A 14,185-nucleotide genomic window follows, 5' to 3' on the forward strand; every position below is an offset into this window, starting at 1 on the left:
TTGAAACTTATCAAATATCCCCCCACTTAAGTATTTTTTTTCCTCAAGCAAAGTCCTCAACTCACATTCAAATTAACTTTCCTTTACCCATTATTTTCACTGATCATGTCTTAGGATAATTTATAGATCATCATACATTAGAAACTTAAACTAAAATGATAATAAAGAGCATAAGCAATCCAAGCAAAAATTTTATTGCATAAAACATAGGAGTCTTTCTCACCTTAATAATTACTTGAAATTCAAACTCAACAAGGTTTAACATCCTCACTAAGATTCACTTAAAGCACTCAAAGTGTTTAAAGGCTAATTAAAATGTACTCAATAGACAAAACAAGAAATATTATTTCCATAAGCTTGCTTAAGAAATATTATTACCACCACTAAATATATGAGATGACACAAAGATAAAGAGGTCTTTACAAGGGTTGTAATGAGGCTTAGGTTAAGGGTATGGAAGGGTATGGAAGGGTATACATAGTGACTACAGTCAAGAGTTGAACTGGTGAGTTACTAGACAAAAAGAATAAGATGATGAATTGCAATGAATTAACATGAATAATTAATAACTAATTGAAGTAAGCCTTTATATAATATATAAATAGTGATTATTTAAGCTAGACCTACTATTAAATGTAGTGGTCAATTCGGGTCAATTTCGCACTTAAGGAGCTTGTTTTCTAGGCAATTTATAATTTTATATTTCATCTTCAGTAATTAAGCCTTAGGATATAAAGTTAATAAAATAGTGTTTTCTAACACATTTTGTAGGTGCTGTGACCAATAGGTTAACGCGAGCCTTAGGTTGTGCTAATTGGTTTAATTAAGTGTATAAGATGGGGATATAAAGGCTTAATTGACGTGGAAGTAAGGGTCGAGTGATGCATAAGCTTCTTGGGAAGGGTCGAGTGATGCATAAGCTTATTGGGACATCATAGCACACAATGAAATACCTAATGCAATATTTGGGTGCCATGTCACGCCATGTAAGAGGTGTGGTGCGACATAAGGCCGACGTGTTGCCCAAGTATTTCGGGATTATTTTTGTGTAAGAGTATGCCCAAAGATCAATCATGAGATGGTTGTAATAACATACTTGATTTACCATGTTTATTAATATAAGGCGTTGCCATTATTATTTCAGTTTCTTTTCTGTGTGTATAAATAAACTGTTTTATAATAATGTCCTGAGAATAATATGATTATTCTTAAAAGGTCCTTAGTCAAGTATTATTGTTGACTAGGACAACAATAATGCATTAAGACTAACATGTAGTTGATTGATGATAAAGAGTTGTCATTGATATGGAGTGTCAGAATCAATGCATGAATATGTGTGTTAGAGAACAACATATTGGAATGACCCGCTATGAGTATGTTTCTTGGATTATTATGTAATTGTCACAACATTACTCATAGTGATTAATATGTATATGATCCTCAGACTTGAGATCATCATTATCCTAACATAATGAGTTGTATATTTTGATACAATCAAACGTACACCATAACTGGTTGATTTATAAAGGCTGATGTTGGATATAGCACAATCTGTGTAAAGAGATATGGTTGATCAATATAGGATAAGTCCCTCCTACATAATAGGAATAATATCTTAGGCCACTTGATTGAGTGAAACTAGAAATGCATGGCCATGCTCAAATAAGCTGATATGAGATGTCATACTTATTTGTGTATCATAGTCTACTCAAGGTATCAAGAAACATGGGATGGACTATGCAAGTGTGACTATTCCATGACTTGTGTCCATTTCAGAGATAAAGGACTTAAGGATTAATGCATAAAAGATTAATCACAAAAGGTTATGTCGAATCATGATGCCACTCATTGTTTGTAACATTAGAATCGTTCTAGTATTACTGCTAACTTTACAAGAACCTACACGGTCACACCCTATGGTTGAAATGAATGGAATAAAACATAGTTGGTATTGTGTTTGGTTGTCACACGAATTAAATTAATTATAAATTAATTTAATTGGGCAATCAAATATCAAACATATTATATGTACAAGGATGTTGTATACATAAGGAGAACATAATTCTATTAATATATGAATTTGGTTCGTATATAAATTTAAATAAATATAGTTTACCGAAATCTTTATTATAATTAATGTAATTATAATTTTCGGTTAAAACATTATTATATTTATTTATTTTAATTATGATTATTATGTTCGGATTAAAATTTAATTCGATATATACATACCAATTATAAAGGGAGTTATATTTAAAAAGGGAGAAAAACCCTAAAAAGTGAATATATATATATATAAAAACCCGAAGCTTTGCTATTGGGTCTAGCAGCCGTTAAGCAAAATATCTCTGAAAATAGTTTTTGGGGATTTCTTCCATTCTTTGTCAACTGGGTGGATTGCGTAGAGGTCGGGATCATAAGGATTGCGGCTTGGATTTGAAATCAAAATAGTATTCTCATTGCCGAGGCTTCACTGTCTACTCAGATCGAAATTTTGGTAATTTCGAAAGTTTTTCACCCCGATTCGTTCCTCGCACATGGATCCATGGTTTGGATCGCCGGAATGTATATATATATATTTTCCGCTGTGCCATGGGGGTACCGGCGTTCCAACATTTTGTTCTTGCAATCAAACTTATATGAAGACATAGGACGTGCAGAAGACCTAATTTGAGCTGCCAACACCTCTATAAATAAGACATTAGGGGTTGAATGTATTCAAGTCGTCTTAAACACCTTTAAAAACCCTCATAGTTTAGAATTAGTTTTAGTTTATTTTTTTTTGGCTTTTTTTAATACTTTCTTGCTTTTCTTCTTGAATCAGTTTTGATTCAAGAACTTGTTTATTTAATTAAAGTATTCCATTTATATTTTCCTTTGCATTCGTCGAGAGATTTGCTACTCCGTTATTCATTTGATACTCAATCCATGGTTATTCAAATCTCTTTTCTTCCCCAGATCAATTGTGTTTCTTTACATGAATTGTTCAATTGAAATTGAGATTATGAATAACATGAGTGGCTAAATCCCTTAAGAAAGATTAACGAGTGGATGGGGATGTGATTAATAGAGGATTTGGGGTTTCTTGAGAGGAATTAGTTGGTATAAATTTCTTGAGAGGAATTAGTTGGTATAAATTATGTGTTCTTAAACTGTTAGGCTTGATAACCCTAATAAGTTATCATAGGTTAGACAAGGTTGAAAAATAAGTCGAAATGAGTAAATCGTAACTTATTCTAGTTGAGAAAGTAAGGTCAGGAGATAAACAAGTATCAACCAATCGATTACTTAATTAAAATCCGAGAGGTAATAATTAGTTAATCGATTACTAATCCACTTTAAAATTCTAATCCGAAGTTAGTTACAAACCTTGAAGTGAGTTAATCTTCCTAATTAGTTTATCAATTTATTTCGTTTGTTTGTTTTTTCTTTATTTTTTTCTTTTAGTTATTTATTTACTTTTATCTCTCAACCTATTTTATGATTTATTGTAATATAAGAATTAACTATTACTACTTAGACTTATTATTGTATAAGTATTTTTATTATTTGTCTCGTCCTCCCTTAGATACGATCCTCGGAATACTTTCGGTATTTCGTTGTACAACTATATTGCAATTTGACTCATGCACTTGCGAGCACCGCCATTTTTAATTTTTTATATTTTTGGTATTATATTTATTTTATAAACGATAGTGCATTTATAGGCAATCAAAGCTCAACAAACAATTTAATGGGGCTATAACATGAATAATGATCTCACAATTGAACGAGATAGCCCAAATTTTTTTGTTTTTTTTAACTAAGAAAAATTCAACAATATGAATGATTGAACATGGTTAGGAAACTTATCAAAATTTAATCTCGATTAAAGGAAAGCAATAAAAGAGTAGATTAATGGGGTTTAAAGGGTTAAAATAAGTGGACGATAAATGAACAAAAAAGACTAAGCTCAAAAGGGGTTATTAGTGGGCAATAAAGTGGGTAGACTATTCAAAGGCTAAGTGAGTTAAATCCAAAGTACCTCTATCATCTCAGCATATCAAATCATTAATGTGGTCTTAAGATGCATAACAAAAGCAAGTTTTAGAATAATAGGTCTAGTCATGAAAGGATGGATGCTTTAAAGGCTCAAAAGCTTACAAAAATATGGTTTTGATGTTAAAATTTCTAAAGTTATAATTCAAGACAATTATTAAATTCAAGGAGAAAACCTAAAATAAAATTTTCTGAAATAACTTATCATGCTTGACTCTCTTATGCATTAAAGTATAAATAAAATATGCATAAAATCTACAAATTATCACAAAGCAGAATAAACAAAAACTCTAGATTTAGAAAATATAACTCTCATGCAAAAATTAAGAAATTTGCTTAAGAAAACATGCAACAGTTCAATGACTAAGTCGAATGAAAGTATAAAATCCTCCCTACACTTAAGATGTACATTTCCCTTAATGTATGAACAAGGGTAAACATAATAAACAACACAAATTAATAAAATGAGGAGAGAACTAAAATAGCCCTAAATTAGGATGAATGTCTAGAGATAGTGAAAGCTTGAGGCATCGAAGATTCGAAGTTAAGTACAGTCATCCTTGCAACAATCAAAAGAAGACAAAAAAAAACACAAAGGAACTAGCGAAAAGTAGTCTAAGTAAAAGTGAAGTAGATCAAAAATATGAAAACCCAGAAAAAAAAACTAAAATAAAAAGTCAAATATCAGCATCTCGCTGAACATTAAGATTCAAAGACTTGAGAAGAGTAGTGCGAATTGGTGGTGAAATTTGGAAGTGTTGGCATATTTGAAAAATGAAAACAGTGCATTTTGGAAAATAGGGGAAACGACCATGTCTTTGGCCTGTGTGCCTTTCAGGAACCATGTGGTTCAATGTATATGACCTTCTAGTATGCACATGATTGTGTCCTCAGCCCGTGTAGGTCACACGACCATGTTGCTGACCCATGTGCCTTTCTTTAAGATAAAATTATACTCTAGTATTCACACGGCCGTGTCATTAGCTTGTGTGGGTCACACGACTGTGTCTCTGGTCCGTGTGCCTTTCAAGAACCGTGTGGTTCCACGTAATATCACATCCCAGTATTTACATGGTCGTGTCTTCAACCTATGTGGGTCACACAACTGTGCCTTCAGCTCGCGTGGTTCAAGTAAAATCATTTTTTTTCACGACCTGAATTGAATTAATTAAACTAACTAAATTAGAACTTTAAAAACAAAGAACTAAAAATGAAGAAACAAAAAATCAAAATTAAATTCAAATATGCAACAAATAAAATAATAAATAAAAAATGATAAACACTTGGGTTGCCTTCCGAGAATCGCTTATTTAAAGTCTAAAGCTTGACTTCCTTTTGTAACACATGATAGATTGGAATCTTGGAGTTGAAACTCCTCTTTCCCATTATCAACATCACTACCAAGATAGAGTTTGAGAGGATGACTATTTGCCTTAAATGTGCCATATTCAGGATGTGTTACCTCAATTTGTCCATATAGAAATATGTGTTTTTATCACAAATAGACCCGTCCATTTTGACTTAAGCTTTCTAGGGAACCTTCATAGCCCTGAATTGTAAACAACACTTTATCTCCAACTATGAATTACTTTGTTCTCTTTAAATAAGCATATGATGTTACTTTGTTACTTCCTTGTACATTATTAAGTTTTCATAAAAAATTTCTCACTATTCATCTAACTCATTGAGATTCAACATTCTCTTCACCTGTCATTTGGCATCTATCACCTTGAACAAGACACAATTCTGATGTGTCTTTATAAGTAATTTCCTATAAATAATGTTGAACTGCATGATCAATAGAATCAACAGAATAACAAGTATCATCTTGCTCATTAGAAACTCGCATAACATCACGTGTTTGAAAAGTAACCTCTTCATCACCTTCCTCAGATAAGTTTACCATTACCAACATTAATAACAACTCTAACAGTGGCTAAAAACGGCTAGCCTAAAATCAAAGGTACCTCAACATTCTCATCCATGTCAAGTATCACAAAATCAATAGGGAATAGAAATTTATCTACTTTAATAATCACATCCCCAACAATACTCCTAGGATACTTAATTGATCTATCAGCTAGTTGAATACTCATCCTAGTAGGTTTTGGTTCCCCTAGACCAAGTTGCTTAAACAATTTATAAGACATTAAATTGATGCTAGCACCTAAATCAGCTAAAGCTTTCTAACAGATAAACTACTAATAAAATAAAGGATAATAAAACTCTCTGGACCCTTAAGCTTTGTAGGTAGTTTGTTTTAGAGGTGACTGAACATTCCTCATTAAGCTTTATAGTGGACAACTCCTCTAACTTCCTTTTATTTGTCAAAAGATCCTTTAAGAGTTTTGCGTACTTGGGTATATGCGAAAGAGCTTCAATAAAAGGTAAGTTAATATGCAATTGTTTAAAGAGTACAAGACCAAATTATTCATCTATGCGGTCTTTCTTCAACTTTTCTGGGTATGAGATTGGTGGCATGTGTTCTCTAAAAACTGGTTTTTTTTCTTTCTTACTATCCTCAACCCCATTATCTTTCTCAACAACTTCTCTTCAAGCTCGGTTAACACCTTTACACTTCTCAAAGTAGCTATAGTGACTTGCTCTTTTGGGTTGGTTTTAGTGCTACCAAGTAAACTACCTTAGAGTCTTTCTGAAACTAATTTAGAAAATTAACCAATCTAATTCTCAAAACCCTGAATAGATACCTGCTGATTCCTCAAAGTTGCTTCAGTGTTCTAAATTTAGTTTTAGAAACTAAAATGAATTTAAACAAGATCTAACTTCTTCTTTTGCTGGTGAAGTTGCTAAAAGCCTAGGGGGATTGTGATATTTGATTCCTTTGACCACCCTAAGAGAAGCTTGGATGATTCTTTCATATTGAGTTATAGGTATTGTTATAAGGGTTATTATAAGGTTTGGAATTATTACTCATAAACTTCAAAAGTAAGCATTCTTGACTAATCATACCCGCTCTAGTCACATCACATTGCATCATAAGAGTCACCTGCTTCTCTAAACTCAAACCATCTATTTTTCTACCAAGAGCTTCAACCTGACTTGCCAACATAGTAATTGCATCTACATCATAAACACCAGTTGCCTTGGTAAGCTTTGCTCTTGTGATTTACCATTGATGATTATTCAGTGCTATCTCCTCAATAAACTCTTGAGATGCTTCAGGTGTTTTGTTATTTAGTGTCCCCTTAGCTATTGCATCAATTATTTGCCTAATTGATGGATTTAAACAATTATAAAATGTTTGAACTTGTAGCCAGAACAGTAAACCATGATGAGGGCGTCTTTTTAAAAGATCCTTAAATCTCTCATGCGCTATAAAGTGACTCAAGATCAAATTGGGCAAAAGAAGAGATATCATTCCTCAACTTGGCTATCTTGGTTGGTGGAAAATACTCTAACAAGAGATTCTCTGTCATCTGAACCTAAGTAGTGATAGAACCTCGTGAAAGTGAATTCAACCACTACTTTGCTCTATTCTTTAAAGAAAATGGGAACAACCTTAGACGTATGGCATCACCAGAAGCACCATTGATCTTGAAAGTATCACATATCTTTAAGAATTTGCTAGATGAGCATTTGGATCTTCATCTTAAAACCCATCACATTGGACATACTGTTGCACCATCTGAATTGTATTCGGTTTGATCTCAAAGTTATTTGCAGCAATATTCGGTCTAATGATACTAGATTTAACCTTAGTTAAGAGTTGGCATGGTGTAGTCATACACAGTCAATAGAGGATTGACAATTTCTTCAATATTGTCTTCTTCCTCTTGATTGCCTATAATAGTCCGATGTTGATCTTGTCTTACTTCTCTAACCTCTCTTTGATTTCTACAAATAGTTCTTTCAAGCACACTATAAAAAATTATTGGTTCAATGAGTTGCCTCAAGTCATAAACTAAAAGAACCTTTCACAAACCAAATGAAAGCAAATTAATATATCAAAATTAAATTAAAAAAAACAAAATAAAATAAAAATGGTTAAATTAACATAAATAAGATTTTTGTAATATCCTAGTCTCCCGACAATGATGCCAAAAACTTGACGTCCACTAAACTAACTAATAAATTGATTAAGGCAAGTACATTTATCAATTAATAGTATAACTATGGTGAGCATAGATATTGTTCCCTCGATGACTACAATTACTAGTAATTATCACATTTCTATTATTTAACCTAATAATTCAAAGGATTGATTAAAAATAAAATAAACTATCTAAATTAACTAATGAATGCATCAGAGGATAAAACAAAAAAAATAATCAAGTATCAACTAAGTGACAAAAAAATTCCTAAATAAGAATCTTCCTAAATTCATTTATCATTCTCAATCTAATTTATGCAATTTCTTTATTTTTTTTAGCTCTTTGATCTGTAGAAATCCCTAATTTATGCTAATATTTCTTTCGAGCATAAGAGCAATTAACTCTAGGTTGATTAATTGAATTTTCTTTCTAATTAAAATCCTTATTATTGCATTAATTCACTATATGGACTCCCTATTAGATTTGACTCTAATCCGGTAGATTTATGTTGTCCTATTTCTAGAATTGCATGCAACTCGATTGAATTATGCAAGATCTAATCATAAGAAGAGTATATTCAACCTCAGACTTATGCACATCAAACATGGATTAACACTCTAGAATTATCAACTCAAGAATAATTAAGCATTCATAATTGAAAACAAAGAAACTAATGTTTTATTGCATGAAACTAGAAATCAAGAATTCATCCTAGGATTCATAATTGATTTTGTTTGTCGTTGTTCATGGATTTCCAATTGGAATAATTCTTCTTTCAAAAGTTGTTATTTGTTAAGGATAATTTTACGAATTTTTTTATTTTTTCTATTCCGTGTAACAGAATAGCCAATTCTAAGAGATAAGAATACTCTATTGAATTGGCATTCGGTGTTGTTAGTAATAACGTTTGAATGATGACTTCGTCAAATGGCCAATCTGACAAACCAAACGCACAGATTACTATGACAAGACAAACCCATACCACTTAACCAAATAGATAGTAACTTTTTAAGTGTAGACTTACATGTAAAAAAAAGCTTTTAAAAATCAATAAAATTATTGTCAATAATTAAAATAATCAATTAAATTTCTCTGCTAATGGTTTTCATCATTAACTACGTTGCCTTGTTAAAATATATTAACGACTCAATCAGATGGTAACATATGAAAACTTATAATTTAATATAATATTTTTTCATAAAAAATATTAAAAAATCATAAGAAATTATAAGGGATTAAAAATTTTTGAAAATTTGAAAAAATATAAAAATTATTAAATCTTAAAAAATATGAAAATTGATATAAAATTATAAAATATAAAAAATCTAATAAATTATTAATAAAACATATTTAAAATTTTATAAAACCTATTTTAAAACTATACAAATCATAAAAATTATAAAAAATATTAGAAGTATGAAAATTGATATAAATTTATAAAAAATTATTAAAAAAACATAAGGACTTGAATTGGATCGGATCAATCGATTGGACTAATTAGATTGAAATAAAAAAGGTATAGGTTCAAAGAAAAATATTAGACCGGTTGACCTAAGAACCAAAGGGTTCAAGTGATTTTTTTATGTATTATTTAATTGAAGGAGATGAATTAGTTAAACATGCAAACCGATAATTAGAACTCTCATAAGTTTTTTTTTAATTTTTAAATATTTTAAATAAGTTTTACTAATTATATATGAATAACTTTTTTTAGATTTTTATAATACTTATAAAGTTTTATAATATAAAATTTTAATAAATTTATATCAATTTTAATATTTAATATTTATGATTTTTATGATTTTTTTATCATTTTTATGAAAAATATTAGATTAAAACAAAATTTATCAGGTATCACAATTAGAATGATCCATCAATTTATTTAAAGGTCAATGTAATCAATCATAAAAATCGTTAAAGAAAATAATTTAATTGATTATTTTAATTAATGGTGATAACTCAATTGAGTGCTGAGTTTTTATTTATTTATTTATTTATTTTTGCATTTTCTAAAGTATATTCTTTAGGTGTCGATCGATCTAAATTTTTACTTGGTAAGCAAGACATGATTTTTAGGCAATTGAACCTAAAAATCCCTAAAAACGAGAATCGTGTACTCACTTTAAAAGTAAACCTCAATGGAACTCGAGTCCTGCAGCATGAGCCCACAATTACCACCTTAATCATGTAAAATAAAAAGAATCAGCAAGTATATAAATGCTAGTTACAGCCGTTGGTCATAGAAGTAGTAATAAAAGTGCTATAAACACAGAAGAAAATATGCTCAAACTACCAAGCAATAGCAATGGCAAGCGATGGACCAACAATATGCAGGCAGGGGTACTAGAAGACAGCAGCAGCGCCAACTCAGCTAAGCAAATAAATGAAGTTTTAAGATAGAAGCAATGCAATAGTGATCGGAGAAAAAAATGACACAGTAAGGTCCAAAGCTTTATCTCCCTTTCATTGCTGCAAAGTGAGCGGCCAAATCATCATAATCTGGTAATTTTGGATGCACATGCTGGGCTGCACTCGACCTATCAGACTCGAATGAGCTAGCACGAGCATAAACTTTGGTTCCTTTTGATTCAGCTGTTTGTGCAGGAGGGAGAGATATTGATCGGGCTGGACGGGAAATGGTCTCGGACATATCATCGGATGTATCCCTACTTGATTTCTGAGGAGCTTCACCCACATCACTTCCCATAGGATGTGCATGACGACTTTTAGACTTTCTTCTTATCTTTCCCTCTTCACCAGATGGCGGTTTCTTACTGTAATGTATCAACAGCTTGTCAATTATCCTTTCCTCCTCATCATCTTTATGCTGCTCATCATCGAATAAAATTTGCAGACCTCGTCTTGAGTCATCTCTTCTCCTGCTTCTGTGTTTTCTCCTTGCAGATTCAGTATCTTCAGCATTATCAACTTCAGTAAGACCAGAAGTTGATTTCGAATGTCGCCTTCTCGATGATCTTCGTCTTGGTACAGGGGCATCACTTGCATCATGATTATAGTAATAATCTTTCTCACGATCACGATCATGACTATTCACTCTAAGAGGCGGAATTATCTGCTCTTCTTTACCAGGATGATCTAACCCTTCCTTGTACTTATCTGTCCTATTAACCACATACGCCCTTTCATGTGTCAAAGGATCATCGGACACCCCATTGCTGTCAAAACCAGCAAGTGAAGATCCCACATTGGCATCATGCCTGTGATCCTTTGGTTTGGTACTTGGTTTAACATAAGGAGGAGGGATACCACTCTTAAAGTGGGACTTCCACTTCGGTTCATCTTCTTCATCAGTTTTTCTTGTCGCATTTGGAAAACCATACTGGTGACCAGAGTTATCAGCAGCGAATTCCTCACCCTTTGACCATGAAGCTGCATAACTAGGATTTAGATCATGCTTTCTCTCAAGTAGAACATCTTGGTTATATAATCTAGGCGTACCATTCTGCCTACCATCTTGTAATTTGGCTCCATCATCAGCTCTTTCCATTATTTTTCCATGAGAAGAACTGCTCAATCTTGCTGTTTTGAAGGCAACATCATCCTTCCCATTCCAAAATTCAACCTTACCAGCAGAGACTTCCTGTTTTTGCCATGATGGAATGTTGAGATCATTCTTCCTTGCAGAAGCTTGCTCCCTGCCATGATACCCCTCAACAGCAAATTCCTGTTTAGGTGGAAAGATGATCTCATCCCTTTTTGAGACATTATCCTCCTTGCAGTTGCCCCGTCTACGCTCACCCTTACCTACTTCGTGTTTTTCTTTAGACAAAACTTTAACTCTATCGTCTTGTGAACCAGCACTTCTTCCATCTTTTGATTTATGATTATGACCATTGACATGGGAAGACCCATAACTTTTAGGTTGGTCCTATGGAACAATTACAGAGATCACAAGAGTTCCTCTGTGAGGATACGGTATGGATAACCTCGAGAAGAATACTTACAAAGTAAAGACCAAACAAATGAAGCATACCTGTGGAATCACAGTAGGTTTAGACATTCTTCGCTGAAAAGCTTCAGAGTCCCATTTTATGGAAAACTCTGATGCTATATCATGCATTACCTTGACTTTCTTCTCCATTGTGAAAGAATTTGAAGCTGAATTCTCGACAAGCTATCATCAAATTTTATGATGTTGGTCATAGAAAGCAGTGATGGGACCATAGATTAATCTCTTTTATAGCAGATTATCAGAAATTACCTGCTTATTGACAAATAATTCCAGGGAATTTCCATATCTTTCATGAAATATTTGCCTAAGATCGCGTAACTCTGGCAAATCAGAGAATCTTGCAGCTGCAAACATCAGAGATGAAACAGCTTCCCTGCAATCTTCAGGGCAGTCACTGTGCATTGATTGACAAGTATAAGCAACTGTTTTTATCTGCTTATTAATGATAATTTCAAGGAAAAAAGTTCAAGGTCCCTCCGCCATCTGTGCTAATATGCTCATATGTCTTCTACTCTTCCCCAACATAAACTTAAAATTCTATAATATTACCATTGCCTATAAAACCTAGTTCCTTGCTACAACCCATCATCTTATGTCCCCTGAAAGCTGGAAAACCTTCAATGCTGAAGCATAGTTCGAATATACTATCTGGCATATGCTAATATGCTCATATGTCTTCCCCAGCATAAACTTAAAATTTTATAATTTAGCAATTAGATGATAAAACCTAGTTCCTTGCTACTCTTCTGTATTTTGCAGCGTAGTTGAATGCTAATCTTATTCAGACTTCCTTTTCAATTTCAGCCTCATTCATTACAGAGACAATGTAAACATATAGTCTACCAAAGTGAAATAGATAATACAGCCACATATACCTCAGTTTTTGCATAAGTGAAACATGCTTCGACACGAACTCGCAGCATTTCTCAACAAAATCGTAGCAAGAGGAAAGGACCAATTCAGCTATATATCCTTCCACCTGTTGCATCACCTCTCAAAAATTTAACACAAAATTCATTTTAATTTCACGTCAATAAATATTCATTTTATTAAAAAAAAAAAAACTAACATTTTGAAATATTCAAACAAGTCAGTCAATATATATACAAATTTCAAACCTTCGTCTTCCGCTATTAAACATTCTAAAAATTAAAGGAAAAAAAAGATACATTTAAGTCGGTTTTTTGAATTTGACCTCTTTTCCTATAATTTCAACACCGAATAAAAGGATTAAAAATAGGAATAATAATTTTTAAAAGAAATTACCCTGCCATAAGCATTAATATCAAGGCCATTAGCGAGCAGATCAGCTATGTCTTTCTTCAAAAACTTAAGCGTCGCACTCCTCTTCCTCCTTATTACATCGATCCGACTCTTTATCAGTTTTATCAATGACTTACTGCAAGAAAAGCGAGAGGAAAAAATTTATCGTCAATTTATTTTTTTTATAAAAAAAAGGAAAAAAGAGAACAAGCATAATGCATCTATTGTAATAGAAAATATAAACCATTTGGAGGCAAAACCACGGCCCCAGATTCCGTCCAGCATCTCCGATGACTTCCTAATTCAACTCAGCAGAACAATTAAACTCAGTTAAGTCACTAACGAGGCCGTAAACTCAAAATGCAAATCAAGAAAACGAAAGATCTGCCATTAACGAAGAAGAGAAAAGGCTCTTTGTTTAAAGCTTCTTCACTGCCGTTTCTCGGACACCCTGAATTTTATTTTATTTCCTTGAGAAGCACTAATTTACAGGTTTTTTCCAGCAGTGAACTAAAAACACGGGCACCATGTTGATTTACGATCATAGCATTACTGTTTCCATTGAATGAATGGAACTCTCAACCGGTCGATCATTTAAACGTTAGAAGGGTAATTTAGTAAAGTAGAAAAGCTATTGATTTGGTACGGATAAAGCGGTAGGTAGGATTGATCTTGACCGTTAGATGAGGGCAGTGGGTGGAGAAAATGGACGGTATGATGGGAGCGTTATCTTTTCTCTTAGGTTAAGGGAATCGTGATTGGAGGGAATCTGATGAGCTGGATCGCAAAATTAAGGTTATTAATAAAATGCTTAAAACTCATTAATTAATGTTTTATGATGACGAGTGACTTTTGGACA

At 32.5% G+C, this 14,185-nt stretch overlaps 1 protein-coding gene and 1 non-coding gene across 2 annotated transcripts; one reads left to right on the forward strand and one right to left on the reverse strand.

Annotated features, from left to right (window-relative positions):
* Nucleotides 1–7,322: 7,322 nt before the first annotated feature.
* LOC121231222 (small nucleolar RNA R71) lies at nucleotides 7,323–7,427 on the forward strand. Its single transcript, XR_005929288.1, has one exon. It is a non-coding gene; the product is annotated as a small nucleolar RNA R71 (small nucleolar RNA).
* A 2,851-nt stretch (nucleotides 7,428–10,278) lies between these two features.
* LOC107893846 (uncharacterized) lies at nucleotides 10,279–13,949 on the reverse strand. Its single transcript, XM_016818951.2, has 6 exons — nucleotides 13,571–13,949; nucleotides 13,330–13,462; nucleotides 12,939–13,042; nucleotides 12,313–12,457; nucleotides 12,085–12,225; nucleotides 10,279–11,979 (listed from the first exon to the last, which is right to left on the reverse strand). Exons 1-6 carry the CDS (start codon nucleotides 13,609–13,611, stop codon nucleotides 10,543–10,545), a joined length of 2,001 nt encoding a protein of 666 aa, XP_016674440.1. The 5' UTR covers nucleotides 13,612–13,949; the 3' UTR covers nucleotides 10,279–10,542.
* Nucleotides 13,950–14,185: the final 236 nt, after the last annotated feature.

This window comes from Gossypium hirsutum, chromosome A06, assembly GCF_007990345.1.
Source record: "Gossypium hirsutum isolate 1008001.06 chromosome A06, Gossypium_hirsutum_v2.1, whole genome shotgun sequence".
Lineage (NCBI taxonomy): Eukaryota > Viridiplantae > Streptophyta > Magnoliopsida > Malvales > Malvaceae > Gossypium > Gossypium hirsutum.